Genomic DNA, 14,819 nt, shown 5'->3' on the forward strand with positions numbered 1-14,819 from the left:
TGGCTTTATAGTTATAACTTTACCTAAATGTTTAGGTTCACTATGAAAGTTATACTAAGACTGAACAATCGATTTGAGATAAATAATTAATCCATTTTTTATTTAATCTTACTGATTCCATTGATTTAATTACTTTTTATTCTATTTTTCGAACAAACATTTATTTTTGCATTTTAAATGAATGATTACGATAAAATTAAATGCAGGTTAGGATAATCTTAATTTTATTTTAGTAAAAAACTGAATATATTGTTGGTAGGCTCCAGCACATGTTTTGGGCAGATACGTCTAAAGCCTTCATTTTATTCCTAACAGTAATTGATACCATAGAAAGCAACAAATGCCAGACTTTATCATTTCTATAACTCAGATTTCACAACAGCAAAAAAAAAAAAATTACATTGAATCTCATAAAATAATCATAATCAAGACTTTCCTACCAAGATCCTGTGATCAAATTCAAGTCGTGCATATTCATTATTTTATTCACAGCGTCTTCTGTACGCCAGAATGTGAACCTGGTTTTCCATAACACATTAACATGAATTAAATTTTCTCATGAATGATAGGTCGAGTGTTGTTCCAAAGCCATTGGAGAGCAGAGCCATCCAACAATGATGAAACCTGTGAGGTGTCATAGTAGTTACAAGACAAACAATCAACTATACAAGATTACAAAACAGAAAATTTCAGACACAAACACAAACACAAGCATGCTCTATGATGTTTAAGCATTCTTTTACTGCTGAGGTAATATTTTAAAGAAACATAGTATAATCAGACAGGCAGTTACAGAAAAGCAAAGCCATGGAATACGTTCATGTATGGAGAATCAAAAGGGACTAAAGAGAATCAAAACAACAGCAAAAAGCAAGTAATGGAATACACTAGAAGGAAATCTAATGAACCTAAAATAGCCAAAGCAAAATACCTTTTCCCAGACTACTGAGTGATAGTTATTAAGCCAATCAATCTCAGCAACGGATAGCAGAGACAAATCAACCAATTTAATCTGCAGCATAAGCTCAGATTAGGAAAAAGAGTACAGAAGGATATATGGCTCGGAATAGAAAGTTATAAAGTTTCAATGAGAAGACCAAATGAAAACTGAAATCATCACTCCAAGTGATCAGAAATTATATTTAAAATAATAAACAAATATTCAGAATGGAATGAGCAGCCAATTGAAATTGATGATAAATTTCCCGAGGATATGGAGAGAATACATTATTTATAATTTCTGGTTAATAATCTACCTTTGCTTGTGCTTTATAGGATTAATATTTATAAAAAAATTCATAATTGATTGACTAAAAACCGTTAGGCCTGAATTGTCCACCATCAAATAGGCCTCAATGACCACTATCAGTCCCGTTTCAACTCTTAAAGAAAGAAAGGACTTGCTACTACTACGTTAGTATAGAAGCATAATTAGATAAAATTTTATGGGAGAATAAGCTATTTTACATCCTCAATGTCCTGATGCTGAACTATAAACCGGCAACAGGCATTTTAACTTGCACAAACATCACCCAAAAAGAAAAGAAAAGTAATCTATCAACTGTAGCAACAAAAATATGAGGAAAAGATGACCAACAGGGAACAACATACCTGAATGGGTACATATGTAAGTTTTTCAAATCCAAGGTACTGGACTCCCCCAAAACGATTTGGTGTCTCAACATTTTTTACAAACAGGAGATTCTGCAAGCTAAAAGAGTATCATCATCATGCAAACCAGAATATGAGAGTCAAAATGTTATTCCACAGTTTGGAGAAAAAAAGGAATTCCGGCATTTTCTTCACATTACCAAGTGGTGGTAAGAACAATGAAATATAGAAAAATCTTGAATTAAGTAATCCACTGCAAGTTTCTTAAAAGACACTCATGGTTGATGGAAAGTTATGCAATGCACAAATGAAATTGAAACTGCCACTCCTTAACCAGAAAGGTCTGGAAAGTAGCAATCAATGAACAAATGAAATTGAAACAGCCTTTCATTAGAAATTTAGAATACTTCCTGATTTCCTAAACCTCAACTTTCATTTGGTGTAAATGGTGAGCTTCTTAAAGGAAATAAAATTAATACAAGTATTAACAACACCAAATAAAACTAATTGCATGATAATCTAAACAATACAGCAAGACTAGGGGCTAAAGTTAACATTTCAAAGCATATAAGATAGCTTAGGAGAAAATGACCTCAATCCGAATGCCAAAGGCATGGTCTTCATAATAGCCAGGCTCATTGCTAACTACCATGCCCTTCACTAGAGGGGTCAAATTTCCGAAACGGTGACTAATACTTTGAGGGCCTTCATGAACATTTAATGCAGCTCCTACACCATGCCCAGTCCCTGAACAGATAACAGTAAGCAAACTTGCTCAATCAGTCGATGAATCCATTCGGTTTTAGGAAAGTAACAGCCCTCCATTTGAAGTAGGAACATACCATGCCTGTAGTCAAGTCCAACTTTCCAAAGAAAGGAGCGAGCAAAAGCATCCAACACAAAACCAGGGGTATTTTCAGGGAAGACTGACTGATCGAGAGCTATATGGCCCTGTAATAAGGTCTATGGGTTTAGCCAGAGAATTGTTTAAGAAGGTCAAATTACCAGGACGAAGATGTTAAAAATTAATAACAGCCATTATGCATGTACTAGAAAATAAAAACATAAATTTTGTAAGACTGACACAACCTAGATTGCTGAATTGTGAAGGACACTTGCATGAATGAAATGCATAAATAAACCCAGGAAAGAGGTACAAGCAATCTACCTGCAAGACTCGAGTAAAGCATTCTTTCTCTCTTGCTGTAGGCTTGCCAAAATGAACTGTCCGCGTTATGTCTGTTGTGCCATCAACATATTGAGCACCACTATCCAATAAGAACAATTTATTGGCATCCACAAAACTACAGCTCTCTGGTTCTGGTTTGTAGTGTATGATAGCCCCATTTGGACCAGAACCTGAACCAATGAAATGCACAAACTATTGCTCAAAACAGAGGAATTGTACTAAAGACTAAGAGAAGTAAAACTATGAACCGAATTACTGGTAAATATTGTTAGTATATGTTTTAGGCCCATTTACTTGTCGCTTCTAGGATTAGCTTTGTGTGTATATATAATACACCTCTTGTAACATTTTGTACACAATCAATAATACACAATTCCCTTTTTCATATATTTCTTTGTTCTTTGTTTTCTACAAATATAAGTATTAGGAGGAATAATAGCAACGTATTTCAATAGAATGGTCATATTTTGTTACATAGGATTACTAAATGGTGTTCCTTTACACTCCATATTTATGGCAGAAGGTATATTTTCTGAACTTTTCACTAAAATAATTGGCAGTTAAATAGATCTGAGAAAAAAATTACGGCAGCATCTTTTAATGTTTCTTTAACCATAATTCAATAGAATATATTAAAAGAAATTGACAGTCAACCACAGTACCACTTATTGTGTCAAAGCTAGTATCCAGGAAACCAGCTTGTTTTGAGCGAAAATCAAGAAGTTTATCCGAAACCTCTACTTCTGTCAATGTTCTATTCTTGGTAATTTCTGTTTCTAACCAATCCCAGAACCGAGCAAGGGCAGCAGCATCCCTAGAAATGAAAAGATAGCAGAATTATAGGTACATGTGTGTACGCATGCTTCTGTTTGACAGGTAAATTAATTTAACATTTTTATCAAACACATATGAATATCTAACTGGACGAAGAACGAATTACACAGCCACCAGCAACATGCAGAGCTCCAATTAGAGAAAGATCATTAAAATACAGAAATCTAAGCATGCAAAAACCATCAGCAATAATCCTGACAAAGGTAAAATAGGGTTACCTTAAATGGCAAAAACCATCAAGAATAGTCCTGACAAAAAGGTAAAATAAGGTTACCTTAAATGGCAATTTTGCATCCCTTCTAACTCTGATTCATTTTTTATGGCCTTCGAAATAGAAACAGGAGAGACTTTATGGACAGCAAAGGGTAAATCCGAGCTCTCAATAGATCCATCAAGACCATTTGTCCTGGTTTTGTGTTTATTCTCTCGGTTCCGATAATATCTGTCGCAGGCAGCTCCATAGGCATTTACAATAGCAGCATTAACAGATGAAGTATCCAACCAAAGAGCAGCACCCTGAGCTGCCAATCTTAAAAAGAAAATCAAGCTCAATTTTCAAAGCCACGATGCTTTTAAAAAATTAAGCATAAACAATTGACAAAATGAAAGATACAACCACATTGGTCTGTCTTCTACAATTGGGGGTGGGGGTAGGGCACGCATAAAAATATGGATTTTCCATAATCACCTTTCAACTTCAGATATAATTGAATTGTATGGCCTGATCTGTATATCAGCTTTCTTCAAGTGATCCCTCACCTCTTCAGTAACTTTGGAATCATCTACAAATAATTTTGCTCCATCAATCTCCACAATCAAGTATGCATACACAACCGGTGAATGTGGAATATCACTGCCTCTCTTCAAAAGAAAAAGTCAAAATGTTACTTTCACTGAATGAAACATTAGCAAAGAACATTGGAAAAAGGGAACCCATAAGTTACTTATGTTAGACTTCGATCCAAGAAACTTTAATAAGATATTGAAGAAGGTGTACAAGGATATGTGACAGTATAAACCAAAAATCAGTATATCAAGAAAAAGAAAGTGTAAATAATTAAAGATACATTACCAAGTTCAACAACCATGCAATTTCATCAAGCATGGAGATGACAATTGCAGAAGAGCCAGCACTGACAAGTTCTGACCTCAAAGATGACAATTTTGACGCAACATCTAAACCAGCATACTTTAAGTCATGCACTCTAACTGGATTATTTGGAGGTCTTGGTCTAGATTCTTTCCAAATTTCATCAACAAGATTTGAATTGTACAAGTAAACAAGCTCGTGATCTTTCTTAGAGATAACCCCCTTAAGTTCCTCTGCAGCATCCCAAGTAAAAAGAAACTGCCTCCTTAACAATATGGAAGAGAACATCGTATTAGGAAAAGAAACCAAATTAAGGGGTATGCAAGCTCAAAAGAAGGGATGAAAAGTTTTTACTTGTTCAAGGTGTGTAAAAAGATAATACTTGAGCATGACATTCAGGATTAGATTAAAAATTAGAACAAATAACCTAGGCTTTGTTTTGATAAAGAGTTCTCCATTATAGAAGAAAATAAACAGAAATAATTAAACATATTAAACATACTTCTCCATAAGTTAAATTTAACATATGCACAAATAAGTTCTGTAAAATTTCTTTGATTTAGCTTCTCCAAAAATTGATTTTAACTAGTGCATAAACAAATTTTAGTTTCTGGAAAAAAGTTCATTTCATCTTTTTCTTATTTTCTTCTCCTATTAGTGTTTATAGAAAACCTTATCCACACATGACACTAGTACTTCATTGTCTATGCTGACAGTACAACATTGTTCATATGATCCGGCAATAAATAAAGTGAACTTCAGTTTGTTTTGCTGAATGTTAGAATGAAGAGAATTAAACATACAATTTGCAATTAAAACAGAAAAGAAAATTTAACAAAATCAGCATGCAACATAAAAAGTGGATATAAATGCCCCAAAGAAAACTCACGGGATCAATGCCAACTCTGCCACCTGGAGCCAATACCTCATTGAGCCATTCTCCTGTAGTAGGGACTCCTGGGTTTCCTGCTCGCATCAGAATCCAATTGGAGCTCAGCTGCTTCTCTGCCTGCCCAATGATGGAAAATAAATCACAAAATTAGTTCAATTCATTCTGTATAAAGATGAAAGGTGCAGCTGGAGTCCAATAAAACCTAACCTGGAGAAAATATCTGCCATCTGTCCAGAGAGCAGCTTTATCCTTAGTAACCACAGCAGTTCCAGCACTGCCAGTAAAACCTGATATGTAGGCTCTCCTCGTGTAACACTTGGCAATGAACTCGCTCTAACACCAAATTCAAATTATCATGCATATATCCCTTGGTCTTTTTGGTTAGAGTGATTTAGTTAGAAAAAATGAAAGGATGAATGACATACAAATCCAAAGGGACGTTTATTTGATCATTTTCTATTTCCAATTTCAAAGAAACAAAATACAAAGCTGAAAATATGTCTGGTTGAAGATTATAAAACATTTTCATTGAAAATATTTCAAAAATCGAAATAGATTCATTTTCTGTATTTTTTGTATGTTTTTAATACGAGTAACCATTAAAACCTCTCATCATTACTACCAGGCCCTCACCAAACTATCATTATCTCCAAACTATTTAATGGGTTTCTATCACTGACTTGAGCACATTGGCAAAAGTGTTTGATAAAACACCAACATCATTTAGGTGACAATAAACTCTTGACCAAAAGCTAGTTGGTGGCACAGTCATATTTTTCAGCTCCCTCGGACACACTGATTTTTCAAATTTAAAATCTCGTAAAATCAAATACAAGCATAAAATATGCTTTTTAAATGTTTTAAGAGTATAACATAGGTTTCAAACTAGACTTTTACACAAATTAAGAGCAGATAAGTTAATAGCATTATTTCAATAGAATATCTGGTTTGAAACCTTATAAAACCTTTTTAAGGATATCTTGAATTTAGTTTAGCCATTAACTATACTATTTAATCACTCAAAAATTAGTTTCATCTCAAATATATACCACGCGAATTTGAGGTACAATATTACATATACAACATGCAACATCTAGCTTAATAATATGTGGTCAAATTAAGGACTAAAAAAACCATAGTGAGCAGTTAAGTTTAGTAACTAAATTAAAAATAACATATGTTGGGATGTCACAGGTTTTGAAAAAGAGACAGAGTCAACTTTTAATTTAATCTACCTAACCAGAACGTCCGTTGCCATTCACTTGTATACACAGTTAACTATATAAAGACTCAATAAGTCTACAAAATCAGTTTAAGAGCTAGACCAAATTGACTTACAGACTCTTCACTTTAAGGAAAGTGTTTATAATTGTTTACTTTCACAATCTAACTTAACATCTATTCACAATTTCAGAGACAATATTGATTACTTATCCTTCTTATTAACAAAGAATCGTCTTTTTTTTTTTGTCCTTTCATTCTTTTATTTTCTTTCCTTAATCAAGCTAAGCATTACATTGAAAGAGACATGGAGGCAAAGCAAACCTGGTGAGCGTCCTGAGAAGGGATGACGTAGGCGTCAATGTCGACTCCAGGGTTGGAGAAGAGGCGTCGGAGCGCGGTGAGCTTGGCGTCAGGTTGGGATTCTGCAAGGGGTTTTCTGATTTCCGAAGAAGGTTTCACTTTGAAGGAACTGCTGCTGCAATTCTGAACGGTTAAGGAAGATTTCTTCCATTTGAGTTTGAAGAAAATTGGGTTTGGACGTGAGTGCAAGAGAGGAAGGGGAAAGAAGAAAGAACGCGTCGATAGTGAAAAAGATGATGAAATGAGAGCGAGTTGTTGCATCGTAGGTTGACGATTTGTGCCGGAAGATGAAATTGCCGAGCGAAGCAATAATTTATAATTATCAGTAGATAATATTCTTTGGTTCGCTCTTTAATAATAATCACTTGAAAATATCAAATATTCTAATAAATTAATATTGCAATATATTTGATAGAAGGCTTAAATATTTAAAATAATCTAATTTTTGTAGTGCTTCTCGTGGATGGTACTACTTTTTTTAAATATTTAAAATGATTTTTATTTTCACATGTTTAATTTAGTAAACACGAATTGAAAAAAAATTAAATTAAACATGAAGATCATTTTAAATATTTGATAAAATTGAATATCATCTACAATAAACATTACAAATAAACATTACAAAAATGAGAACCATTTAAATATTTGATAGAAATAAAATCATCCACAATAAACACTAAAAAAATAAAACAAAAAATGTATTTAAACCACGTAAGAAATATGTAAAAATTAAAAAATTAAATTATAATAAATTTGAGAAAATATGTAAAAAAAGAAGAAGTGAATGAGTATTTCATTACGAGGGATCGAATTGAACTGAAAAATAGATTGAAAATATTCGTTTTTTTTTAGAAAAAAACCTCGGATTTCGAGAACCCCCACTACTACCCCATTAGCAACGCAATGATGCTGTCTCCATAACTATCACTCAAAGCTTGAAGGTGGTTTCAACTTTCAAGCTCGGAGCATCGACCATGGCTATCATCACAGAAGAACCAGAACCAGAGCCACAACAACAACCTCACAAACCAAAAACCAAACCCAAACCTCCGTCTTCTCCACCACCCCACAGCAACACCAACAACGGCAACAACAACCCCTTCTCTTTCTGGTTCTACTTCACTCTCTCCGTTTCCCTCTTCACTCTCATCTTTGTATTCACCTCTTCCCTTTCTCCCCGTGACCCCAAAGCCTGGTTCCTCACTCTCCCCACTTCCCTCCGCCACCACTACTCCAACGGCCGCACCATCAAGGTCCAGACGCACCCCAACGAAGCCCCCATCCAAGTATTCACCTTTCAAGAGGGTTCAACATCGTCCGAAAACGTAGTCATTGTGCATGGCCAGGGTCTCAGCTCATACTCCTACCGCCAACTCGCCAAATCTCTCGCCGCCAAGGGAGTGCACGTGACCGCCGTTGACCTCCCCGGACACGGCTTCTCCGACAAGTCCGTGGAGGTGTCCGTGGAGGGGGTCGACGGGGTTCTGGGGCGGTTTCAGTACGTGTACAGTGAGATTCAAGAGAAGGGTATCTTCTGGGCGTTTGATCAGATGGTGGAAACCGGTCAAATACCGTACGAGGAGATTCTAGCGCGTATGTCGAAGAGAAAAGTGAGAAAGCCCGTTGATTTGGGTCCACAAGAGATGGGAAAAGTGTTGGGGGAAGTCATCGATTCGATGGGGCTTGCACCTGTTCACTTAGTTCTGCACGATTCCGCGTTGGGGTTGAGTGCTGATTTTGTTTCTCAGAGAGCTGAGTTGGTGAGGAGCGTGACGCTTATCGATGCGGCGTCGTATGGGGCTTTTCCCCTTTGGGTGCTGGAGGTGCCTGTGGTGAGGGAAGTGGTGTTGGGGGTTTCTTTTGTGTATGCTAAGGTGGTGGGTTTGTGCTGTTCCAAGAGGGTTGGAGTGACGGATTCGGATGCGTTGAGGTTGTTTTTGAAGGAGAGGGATGCGAGGGGCGCGGTTGTGAATGTGGGGAAGAGGGTGAATTCAAGCTTTGACATGGCAGAGTGGGGTGAGGGATTGAAAGGTATGCCAATGCAGGTGCTGTGGTCTGCAACCTGGTCTAAGGAATGGAGTCAGGAAGGTGATAGGGTTGCCAATGCGATTCCACAGGCCAGTTTTGTTACACATTCTGGAGGCCGCTGGGCTCAGGTGAGATCAAGATTTGTTTTTGCTTTGGTTTTTATGTTGTCATGAAGAGATTGTTTAGTAGGATTGAAATGGTTGATGGGATGAAATTTAGTAATTTAAGGATTCTAAATTTGTCATCTTCTCCCTACTTCTTAAGTTGCTTACTGATATTGTGATGCTTTCAGATGTAACTATGCTCTGATGCTATATTATCTTGATCTAAACTTTCTTGAAGCTGTATTTTGAATGAACTTTTTTATATATTCAAGTTGTCATAGAATATAGATGTTAACTTTTTAACCTCTTCTAGTACACCTAGTGATGAAGCTATTGGCTGTGTATACATTTGAACTGGCTTGTGTTGTTTTTTGCATTGCCAGTTTTTGTGGGTTTTTCTGATCCTGGTGAAAATCATGCGGTTATGGTCTCTGTAGCAAGTCAAACTGAGTAGCTAAAGTAGTTCCCTTTTGTATGGTGTGTTACTGATGGCACAGGAAGAATTCATAAAGCTCGAGTTAACCAAAATGATTAGATGATGAACAATTTATTGTATTTTATATGATCATACATATGCTTAAATATTATGTGCATGTTTTTCTGCATCCTACTCTGGTGTGAAGCTTGAAACATATGCTCCAACTTAACTAGTTTGGCTTTACAATCCTTTTCTATATGATCTGGGTAGTGTTTACTGTTTTTAACTTTTGGAGGAGTTCTATATTCTTTTTCAGATATTTGTCTGTCATTGTAATTTGTGGGACTAATTTTCTAACGAATTTGTTTGCGGTATGTTACAATAGAAAAGTTTTCCAGCAACAAGCCCTGCCATTGTGTCTTAAAAAGCTTCCCTTAAATCCTCATAGACTAGTGAAGTGATGATTTCTAGTGTGTGAGGATGATTTTGGTGCATACTGGTGATTTATAATTAAAATATCGTATGAGAATTCACTAAAAACCTTTTTTTTTTTTCATTTGCCAACTGAATTGCTTAACTAACTAGTTGTTGTGAATATTTCTTTTCGATACTGTCATGTAACATAAATTTACCATCTTACCATGCAACAATGTCAATGTTCTTTCCTTTCGTTGTTGAAACTAATCCAATTTATTTTGATCTCAGGAGGATGCAGCAGTGGAGATAGCTGACAAAATTTCTCAGTTTGTGTTGTCATTACCAAAGTCTGTCAGAAAGGTTGAGGAAGAGTCCATCCCAGAACACATACAGAAGATGCTTGATGAAGCAAAAAGCAGTGGTCATGATCACCACCACCATCATAGTCATGGACATGATCACCATGATGAACTATGATGATACTCAAATCCATGGAGCCAATTATAGATGAACCTCATGGTGGGTGAAAGTGAACATTGGATTCACACTTGCAGATAATACTCTATTGCTGATACATTGTATTAGTCAAGAAGCTTAAGCTTGCACCATGAGTAGCCAAAGCCTACATGTTGTATTTTATTTATTTTTACTGTTTTACATTTTCAAAATCTTTTAGAGTGTCACTCGTAACAACAATTACATCGACCTATGCTCTACTTTGGAGCTACTTTTTGAGTTTTGGGTTTGGAAAGAATAGATTTTTATCAGTGAAAACCATGACTACCAAAACTGAACCTGAATGAATAGCATACCAGGTTAGGTCTTGGAAACTTTTATTCTGGTCATGAAAAAAAAAAGGGGCATTCTCTACTCTTTTGACTGGTAATGGACCTAAATATTTGAACAATATGATGAGTGATAATGATAAAGTATAAACTTTAGGAAAAGTTTATTCATCCATGTGATAACTTTATTGTGTATTGAGCTGGATGTGTGGCAGAAGACAATGCACTTATAAAAAGTCTTAAAATACTCCTCTCTCTCTCTCTCTCTCTCTCTCTCTTAATGGGTCTACAATTTTAGAACAGCTAATAAAGTTAATATTTTATTCCTTAACTTCGATATTTCCATAAATTAATTAATAATCAACAAATGTAAAAAGTGATAATCATTATCAATTCCAAAAGCAAAATAAATTAATTGGACAATATTGCAATTAAATTTGCCAATAAGGCTGAATTTCTATTTTTTTTATATCGCATCATATTGATTGATGATCCTGGTTAAAATGACCAGAGCTTTACTCTTAAAAAATTATATGTAATACAAGTAGACTAGAATCATGGTTATAAATTTAAAATGTATGCATTGTTTTGGATTTGTGGTGTCGAAATGTTTACAATTGAAAGATGGTAAGTGCATGAATTCTTTTCAAAACCTTGTATAAGTTTCATTTGCACACCACAAGACGTTGTAACATATCGGTCAAATACGTAAAAAAATATGACCATAAGAAAAAAACTGAGTTATAAAATTTGTTAAACAATAATTAAATGATAAAAGTAAATTAAATTGATTAAATTAATTTAGCATTAAAAAAAAGAGATAAGATAAGGTAAGCAACATAATAATGAAAAATAAAAGATTATAAAAAGATGTAAAAACTAAAATAAGGACTAATCAAGTGCAATCTAAAAACTAGCTTCCAATCAATCTGTCAAATAAAAAAAAAAAAACCTTTTCCAATTAATAAACTTGAACTTGTTTCTAATAATTTCTTTCATTCTACATTTTTTAACTATGACTCTGAGACTTTTAATCTGTCTACAGTTAGATAAACTAGTTTTTACACATGAACAATGGACATTTTGCATTGCAACTCTGTTATATATATATGTTGTATCACACTCTATGTATCATATATTCTTCTAATATGTTTCAGACAAGGTTTAGCCTTCAACAAGAATCTAATATCCAGCCATTGTTAGGGTGTTGTAAAACCATGACCCACACTCAGTCTTATTGGTTGGGAACTGTATATGGACAGAATTACTACCCAAATTCTTAAAACCAATCGACATTTTGGCTTGAAGCTTTGGGTTTCCTCTGTGGTTTTTGATATCGGTTATTCTCAAACTTAGCTTTATTTATAAGTGAATACAGCAAGTCTGCCTCAGCTGATGTATCATAGGGTGCTTCAAGTATACTGCAACATCAACCAAATGGAAACAATAATTTAATGGAATATACCACAAAATTGCCACAGGAATTATGGCATTTCATATACTAAGGAAGAAGATAATGAAAAACAAGGCAAACTTGTATCCTTTTAATTTTCTGTGAGAAATAATACATCAATCAACAATATTACCAATAACTTTGGTGGATGATTAAGGTTACCTGTCAAGTAGCTCCTCCAAGAAAATTCTTTGTGATGGGGTTACGTAGTGTATGCAATTCCTAGGACATTGTCCAACAGCACATTGAACTTGGTAATCATCCCCGTGACCTTTATTGATGGTAGCAATGTAATTAGAACTATGAATAAAATGGTATTAACACAAATTTAAAACTGGGTGAGACATGTGTCATTCTTTGGTGTATGCCTTGCTCAAAATTATGTAACTAAATTTCAGGTAAGAAAACCTTGAGAAGATGCACTTGCTGTTCCAGTTGAAGAGGCATATGTAAAAGCATGAGGGGCTCTTTTCACACAGGAACTCGAACACGCTGCAGAAAATTTAAACTTGTAGGTGAAATGGAAAAGTAAATACATATTGATCTATTCCTAGTTTCCAAGAGTTGACAAAATGACAAAATCTCATAGTCAAAAGTTAGAAATAAAGCCATCGCGACTCTATTCCTCTCTTCTACCCTTTCCTCATAATCCTAACTAAGACAACGTTTTAGCATAAAGCGGTCCAATATTTAGCTGCAAATTTGTAGAGTCATCACTGTTCTCCAGTATAAGAACCCAAGAACAACCCAAGAACAGAAGGGCACAAAGAAAAATTGAAGGGCATGTCCCCTACCTTTGCCGACACAAAGCAGCTGGTTAACAAAAAGATCAAAAGCTTCACACTCTGGCGTGTCGAAGGGATCCAAACATTCACTACAAACAAACGAAACTCCGAATGAAATACAGCACACAAGATGGTAACAGGTTTCCAAATTCAAAAACCGAAATGTTTAAGAAATGACCAAAAATTAGGTTTTTTTTACATATCAACGACAAATTTGCCCTGATATTGTGGAAAATATAACAAGTCAAAAATATATTATTGAGTAAGTCCTTCAGAGTCATGACGACTTTAATTTAATATGCAATGGAACAATAACCCAACAAACATTAAATGTTGTTAGGATATGTTTTAATTTATAACTCTAAAACATGTTAAGAGAGAACTCAAACAAAACATAAAGTGATATATATATATATATATATATATATATATATATATATATTAATTTTGTCTTATCTTTTGTAAAACTTTCAACAAACTTCTCACTCCGAAACTAAACATAGGTGGTTCAATAACGATGGATAGAACCATATATCCAACAAATCGTTAGGATAAATTCTAACGGAAGTGATCGTGACTCTTGAAAACATTGTAAATTTGAAGCTAAAGTGACTCATTTTCTAAATATTTTGACAAATTTGCTCCAGATAAAAAAAGACTCCAAAAATTATCAGTACCTTTCAATTAATTGTGACGGGGTGCAGTTGGACAGTATCCGGTAGGCTTCAATGACGCGGCGAATCATAGCATCAGAGTGTGTTGTATGAGAGTGTTTGGTGAGGTCTGGATGGAACTGCTTTACCTTTGAGAGGAAGAGAAAGTGAGAAAGAAAGATGAATGAGAGGTGAAATTGGGATGAGTGAAGGGAATAATGATGTTGGTACTTTGGCGCGAAAAGCAGCTTTCATATCGGCGGCGGAGCAGTGAGGGTTCAGTCCAAGCACGGCGTAAGCCGAAGCGGAGGTCAGAGGAACATCATCGTCTCTGCTACTGCAATTCGCTCTTCCCTTCTTCTTCACAAACCCTGGAAAATCGCCACTTCCAAAATACAGGGACGTAGGTATCGTTCTAAAGCTCGTGATGTTCATTTTCGGTACTCAGAACAACCAAACAACGGTTCCAATTGCACTTACTCTTTCTATTTTATTTTTCTTTTATTTATTAATTATTATAAATTAAACTTTGTGGACACAAGATGGCCGTTGAGAAGTGTCGCTTTAAGCTATCCTTTATTTCAAACTAAACTAGTGTTTTGAACCCGTGCCTACGCACGGGTCATTCATGTTTTATTGATTAATTTTGTTTAAATATTTTACATGTAATTATTAAGATATCTATAATCTATTAATAATGATAATAATAATAATAATTAGAATAATAATTATAATAATAATAATAATAATTAGAATAATAATAATAATTAGAATAATAATGATAATAATAATAATAATCTATAATAATAATAAAGAAGATTTCCTCTTTTATGTCCACATTTTAAAATATCAATTTTACTCTTTAAAATATAATTATTTATTAAATTTTTAAAAATTGACTGTTATTTTTATAAATTTTTTTCTTTATTTATCAACAATTATTCTCTAATATTTTTTTATATATTTTATTTTATTT

The 14,819-nt window shown here is 34.5% G+C and overlaps 3 protein-coding genes across 3 annotated transcripts; 1 reads left to right on the plus strand and 2 right to left on the minus strand.

Moving 5' to 3' along the window:
* Nucleotides 1–283: 283 nt before the first annotated feature.
* On the minus strand, nucleotides 284–8,093 carry LOC114188539 (aminopeptidase P2). Its single transcript, XM_028077112.1, has 14 exons — nucleotides 8,089–8,093; nucleotides 7,162–7,549; nucleotides 5,824–5,949; nucleotides 5,614–5,733; nucleotides 4,707–4,982; nucleotides 4,323–4,495; nucleotides 3,909–4,163; nucleotides 3,463–3,614; nucleotides 2,780–2,970; nucleotides 2,454–2,562; nucleotides 2,204–2,358; nucleotides 1,612–1,704; nucleotides 932–1,012; nucleotides 284–624 (listed from the first exon to the last, which is right to left on the minus strand). The coding sequence occupies exons 1-14, from the start codon at nucleotides 8,091–8,093 to the stop codon at nucleotides 547–549; spliced, it is 2,202 nt and encodes a 733-aa protein (XP_027932913.1). The 3' UTR covers nucleotides 284–546.
* On the plus strand, nucleotides 8,023–11,013 carry LOC114188210 (protein AUXIN RESPONSE 4). The gene is made up of 2 exons (XM_028076772.1): nucleotides 8,023–9,356; nucleotides 10,456–11,013. The coding sequence occupies exons 1-2, from the start codon at nucleotides 8,175–8,177 to the stop codon at nucleotides 10,642–10,644; spliced, it is 1,371 nt and encodes a 456-aa protein (XP_027932573.1). The 5' UTR covers nucleotides 8,023–8,174; the 3' UTR covers nucleotides 10,645–11,013.
* Nucleotides 11,014–12,033: 1,020 nt separating this feature from the next.
* LOC114188228 lies at nucleotides 12,034–14,319 on the minus strand. Its single transcript, XM_028076796.1, has 6 exons — nucleotides 14,075–14,319; nucleotides 13,868–13,992; nucleotides 13,200–13,279; nucleotides 12,814–12,897; nucleotides 12,568–12,676; nucleotides 12,034–12,373 (listed from the first exon to the last, which is right to left on the minus strand). The coding sequence occupies exons 1-6, from the start codon at nucleotides 14,276–14,278 to the stop codon at nucleotides 12,232–12,234; spliced, it is 744 nt and encodes a 247-aa protein (XP_027932597.1). The 5' UTR covers nucleotides 14,279–14,319; the 3' UTR covers nucleotides 12,034–12,231.
* Between the last annotated feature and the right edge of the window lie 500 nt (nucleotides 14,320–14,819).

Source organism: Vigna unguiculata, chromosome 6, assembly GCF_004118075.2.
Source record: "Vigna unguiculata cultivar IT97K-499-35 chromosome 6, ASM411807v1, whole genome shotgun sequence".
NCBI lineage: Eukaryota > Viridiplantae > Streptophyta > Magnoliopsida > Fabales > Fabaceae > Vigna > Vigna unguiculata.

Excerpts from the sequence above, each read along its gene's own strand:
- LOC114188539 (XM_028077112.1), bottom strand. Across the intron at positions 3,615-3,908 it reads ATGCAAAATTGCCATTTAAG|GGATGCTGCTGCCCTTGCTC; the intron begins GTAACCTTATTT and ends TTTCATTTCTAG. Across the intron at positions 2,359-2,453 it reads TGGACTTGACTACAGGCATG|GGACTGGGCATGGTGTAGGA; the intron begins GTATGTTCCTAC and ends TTATCTGTTCAG.
- LOC114188210 (XM_028076772.1), top strand. The coding sequence starts at position 8,175 with ATGGCTATCATCACAGAAGAACCAGAACCAGAGCCACAACAACAACCT. Across the intron at positions 9,357-10,455 it reads CTGGAGGCCGCTGGGCTCAG|GAGGATGCAGCAGTGGAGAT; the intron begins GTGAGATCAAGA and ends TTTTGATCTCAG.
- LOC114188228 (XM_028076796.1), bottom strand. The coding sequence starts at position 14,278 with ATGAACATCACGAGCTTTAGAACGATACCTACGTCCCTGTATTTTGGA. Across the intron at positions 13,993-14,074 it reads AAGCTGCTTTTCGCGCCAAA|GTAAAGCAGTTCCATCCAGA; the intron begins GTACCAACATCA and ends TTCCTCTCAAAG. Across the intron at positions 13,280-13,867 it reads CCGTCACAATTAATTGAAAG|TGAATGTTTGGATCCCTTCG; the intron begins GTACTGATAATT and ends GTTTGTTTGTAG.